Source organism: Drosophila eugracilis, unplaced genomic scaffold, assembly GCF_018153835.1.
Source record: "Drosophila eugracilis isolate 14026-0451.02 unplaced genomic scaffold, ASM1815383v1 contig_2154, whole genome shotgun sequence".
Taxonomy (NCBI): domain Eukaryota; kingdom Metazoa; phylum Arthropoda; class Insecta; order Diptera; family Drosophilidae; genus Drosophila; species Drosophila eugracilis.
Window position 1 is genome coordinate 5,820,163 of NW_024573038.1, and position 4,195 is coordinate 5,824,357.

Sequence of the window (4,195 nt, forward strand, 5' to 3'; positions counted from 1 at the left end):
AAGATAAAAATAAATGTTATAAAGCATACTTTTTGTTTAAGTTTTTATTTTAGAAATTCAAAAGTTGAGCCCTTTGTCAGTGTTGCAAAACAGTGTGGCATAGCGCTAAGCTTCCAGTTGATCTGGCAACTCTCTCCTAACCTGTCACTATTGTGAACTGGCGATTTCGGGTCAATTTAGTAGCATAAATTCGTCGCAACTGCCTGCAAAATGTTCTCGAGAGCCGCTCTTCTTACAGGTAATCCCGTAAAACTGTGCAAAAAACATTGACAATTAATATGTTATCATAAATGTGACAATGGACAAGTGAAATTCCTCACGCAAATGACCGTGAAAAATGTTACGGCATTGCAAAGTCGTCGGACATCGTGGTTTATGTAATCACCCATTCGCAATGGATACGTCAAAAAGCATAATTTTCGCGAATACAAATGGAGTTAAACTAATTGGGAACTGCATTTACAGCCCAGCGCCCCTTGGCCGTGGCCGCCACCCGGACGGCCGCCTCTGCCGCCGCTCCCAGTGGAGCCATTGAGCGCCGCCAGCGCCCCGAGAATCCCGGCAAGGTCCGATTGGGATTCCTGCCCGAAGAGTGGTTCCAGTTCTTCTACAACAAGACCGGTGTTACTGGACCCTACACCTTCGGCGTGGGTTTGATCACTTATCTCTGCTCCAAGGAAATCTACGTCATGGAGCACGAGTACTACAGCGGCCTGTCGCTCGGTATCATGGCTGTCATCGCCGTCAAGAAACTTGGACCACTCATCTCCAAGTGGGCTGATGGTGAGATCGATGTAAGTACAACAAAAATATTTTTAAGAAACAACCGAACTGAATTCTAAAACCATGAAACGAGGATTTTTGAAAATTTGATTTTCCATTAAGATTAGAATTTGATCTTCGGTCTATGCCTAAAAAAAGCTGTGGGACCTTTTTTGCCTAATTATAAAAACTTTGTACTAGAATTTTATATTAACATATTTTTTAGTTTTAAAAAACCTTAATAACAATCATTAATTGGTCCAATCCATATTCCAGAAAATCGAATCTGAGTGGAAGGAGGGTCGCGAGGCCGAACTGAAGGTCTTGTCCGATGCCATCGAGGCTGAGAAGAAGGAGCAGTGGCGCGCCGATGGTGCCCTGCTGCTGATGGAGGCCAAGAAGGAGAACATTGCTTTGCAGCTTGAGGCCGCATTCCGTGAGCGTGCCATGAATGTCTACTCGGAAGTGAAGCGCCGTCTCGACTACCAGGTGGAGTGCCGCCACGTCGAGCGTCGTCTCAGCCAGAAGCACATGGTCAACTGGATCACCACCAACGTGTTGGCCAGCATCTCGCCCCAGCAGGAGAAGGAGACCCTCAACAAGTGCATCGCCGATCTGAGCGCTTTGGCCCTGCGCGTCAAGTCTGCCTAAACGATTCGAGTTTTAGTTGTTTAATTGTAAATTAAAACCCATTCGAGACGCTGGACCTATGAATATACCCGCAAGATGATTAATCGATCTAATATATCTTCAAAATGTCCGTGTCTGAAAAGATCCTTTTGTGCAATTTTGCTTTATATTTAAAATGTTTTTGTTTGATTTTAAGAGAGTTTTGTGTCGATCACTTGGTGTGATATTGAATGAAAGTTTTGTGAAGTGAAGGTTTAGCTTATCCTAGGGCTAATAAGGTGGACTAACAAGATAATTTGCTTTCTTAGGGTTTTTATTAAATCCTATAGGGTAATATGATTATCATGAACTTTAAAAATGTATTCTAATAGAATTCCATAAGTTTTTAAAAGCAATCAGTCTTGTGCTGCACTGGCATCGTCGTCAAAGGCATCTGCCTCTACCTGTTCCCCCTGGAAATCTCCTAAAATTCCAAGTCTTCGAACTGCTTGCAGATTTTGAATACAGTAATCCACATTAGTCACAATGCAAAGGGGTCGTTCACCCTTATAGTAGCCCGTATTTTCCCGTAGATAAACAACATCCCTGGTGGCTAACCATTGTTGTAGTTTCACAAAACAAGGACACTGCCAAGGATTGCCCTCAATGGATACGCGTTTCAGGTTTGGGAAGCTCACATTCACCTTTGCCAGAAAGGTAAGGCGATTGTTATCCACCAAGATCTCTTGTACGCTACTAAGGCTTTCCAGCACATCCAGGTTGATCTCTTCCAGTAGATTGTGGCCCAAATGAAGCTTCTGAAGACGCCGCATGGGTGCAAACATCCGCACATCTAAGGATTTTAGTTCGTTGTGACCCAACCTTAGGTATTCCAGAAATGGCAGCGATGAGAAAGCCAGAGGATGTAGGTACTTCATACGATTTCCATTCAGATTTAGCCGTCGCATTCGTAACAAGGTGTTGCTTCCAAAGATTTGCTCTTCCAGGAATTCTAGGTTATTGTACGACAAGTCCAATGTGTCGAGGTTCAACAGGGCGGCAAAGGTTCCCGATTTGATTTCTAGGATAGCATTATACTGCATATATAGCTTTCGTAAAGAACCCAATCCCACAAAATGACCGGGACTTAGGCTGGCAATACTGTTCCTGGACACATCTAGCATCTGTAATCTGGCCAGCACACGAAATTGATTGTCAAACAGAAGGCGTATCCGATTACCTGACAGATCTAGCTGCTGCAAATGCAGTACAAAGTTTTGCACCGCTCCAAATACATTCGGACGGAGTGCATCAAGAGCGTTCTGTGAGAGGTTTAGTATTCGCAGTTGGGAAAGTGGCTCAAAGGTTTCCTGGCCAATGGTGTTTAACCTGTTACCGCTGAGCTGGAGGTTTAGCAGACCATGGAGTCCGCGAAAGGCGTTCAGGTCCAACTAAAAATTAAATATAGAATTTATTATTATTAATTTTATAATTCCTTTTTTAAAATCAGTCGTTTTATTCGTATTTTAATTTTATAGAGTTTATATCACTAGATATCCCAGATGCACTTTCATAAAGTTGTTTACAAAACTACATAGTATGGGACTAAGTTGTTTGCAAATATTTTGATCAGCTTTATAATTAGAATTAATTCTCTCATACTCTCTCAAATATGGTTTTTCAATTAAAATTTTCAGCCTTCATTAGTAAACAAGATTTATCCAACTTTTATTTTACAACCCGTCTAAAAGCTATAGATCACCACGACCAATTTAACAAATTGTAAATCCGTCTAAGCAATCAGTAGCTATTGAAGTTCGTTGCGGTCAAGTGGCAATACCTTAGCAATGTCTCAATTTAAATATATTTTTTACCTCACCTGTGCCAGTTGATTGTTATTCAAAATCAATTCCTGCAGCTGTGGACAGACCCCAAAAGTGGCATTTACCAAGCGATTGTGGCTCAGTTCCAGGCGATTGAGCAGCGGCATATGGGGCAGATCGCATTGCCTTAGGGCATTATACGAAAAATTCGCATAAATCAGTTTTCTCAGATTGCCAAAAAAGTCCCGGTCCAGATGATCCATTTGATTGTGGCTAAAATCAAGCCGCTGAAGTGATGAGTCAACCGCAAAGTGGTTACCCTGGATATCAGCGAGACCACAGCCACTGAGGTTTAGGTACCGCAGATTGGGTAGAATAGAAAAGCCGCTGGTATGAAGGTTTATTGGGGCTGCTGCAGTTAAGTCCAGCTCGACTAAGTTGGCCAAATGATCGGCATTTTCGCCTGGAAAAGTTTTAGTTTGTATCCCGCGACATTGCACTGCATGTTTAACTATATATTAAACCTTGCCCATTTATCTGGCCTCACCTGAGCCCACCTCCAATTCTGTTTGCGCATTACTTATAGAGAGGGTATGCCAGTTTTCAGCTCCCAAATCTACCAGATCCTGCAGAGATGCGACCTCGTTGCACTGGAAATTCCGCCAACCGATGGGCTGGCAGAGATCGACGCCGTTTAACAAGGGAAATCCCCCAAGAGAGAGCCATAGCAAAAGCGGCAGAACCCACTTGGCAGTCAGCAACATTCCTGTTCCACAGTTCGGCCACAACTGATGATCCGCGCGCAACCACAGAATGCGAATGAAAATGCAAATCCAGTTTGGAAAGAGAAGAGTCATCGGGGGGATGTACTTGTACATGCCGCACTATCCAAGCCGGTTTGGGGCGTCATTGATGGGATCTTGCCAAGGGGCTGGCCACTAAACAGCTGTGAAATGTCTCCAAATCAAACACACACTTGTTTATCTTTCTCTATTGATAGG

The 4,195-nt window shown here is 43.2% G+C and overlaps 2 protein-coding genes across 2 annotated transcripts; one reads left to right on the forward strand and one right to left on the reverse strand.

The window, feature by feature from the left end:
• The first annotated feature begins 110 nt into the window (after window positions 1-110).
• LOC108114246 (ATP synthase subunit b, mitochondrial) lies at window positions 111-1,534 on the forward strand. Its single transcript, XM_017225135.2, has 3 exons — window positions 111-238; window positions 466-794; window positions 1,039-1,534. Exons 1-3 carry the CDS (start codon window positions 211-213, stop codon window positions 1,411-1,413), a joined length of 732 nt encoding a protein of 243 aa, XP_017080624.1. The 5' UTR covers window positions 111-210; the 3' UTR covers window positions 1,414-1,534.
• Window positions 1,535-1,693: 159 nt separating this feature from the next.
• LOC108114245 (insulin-like growth factor-binding protein complex acid labile subunit) lies at window positions 1,694-4,097 on the reverse strand. The gene is made up of 3 exons (XM_017225134.2): window positions 3,742-4,097; window positions 3,251-3,657; window positions 1,694-2,822 (listed from the first exon to the last, which is right to left on the reverse strand). The coding sequence occupies exons 1-3, from the start codon at window positions 4,070-4,072 to the stop codon at window positions 1,788-1,790; spliced, it is 1,773 nt and encodes a 590-aa protein (XP_017080623.1). The 5' UTR covers window positions 4,073-4,097; the 3' UTR covers window positions 1,694-1,787.
• Window positions 4,098-4,195: the final 98 nt, after the last annotated feature.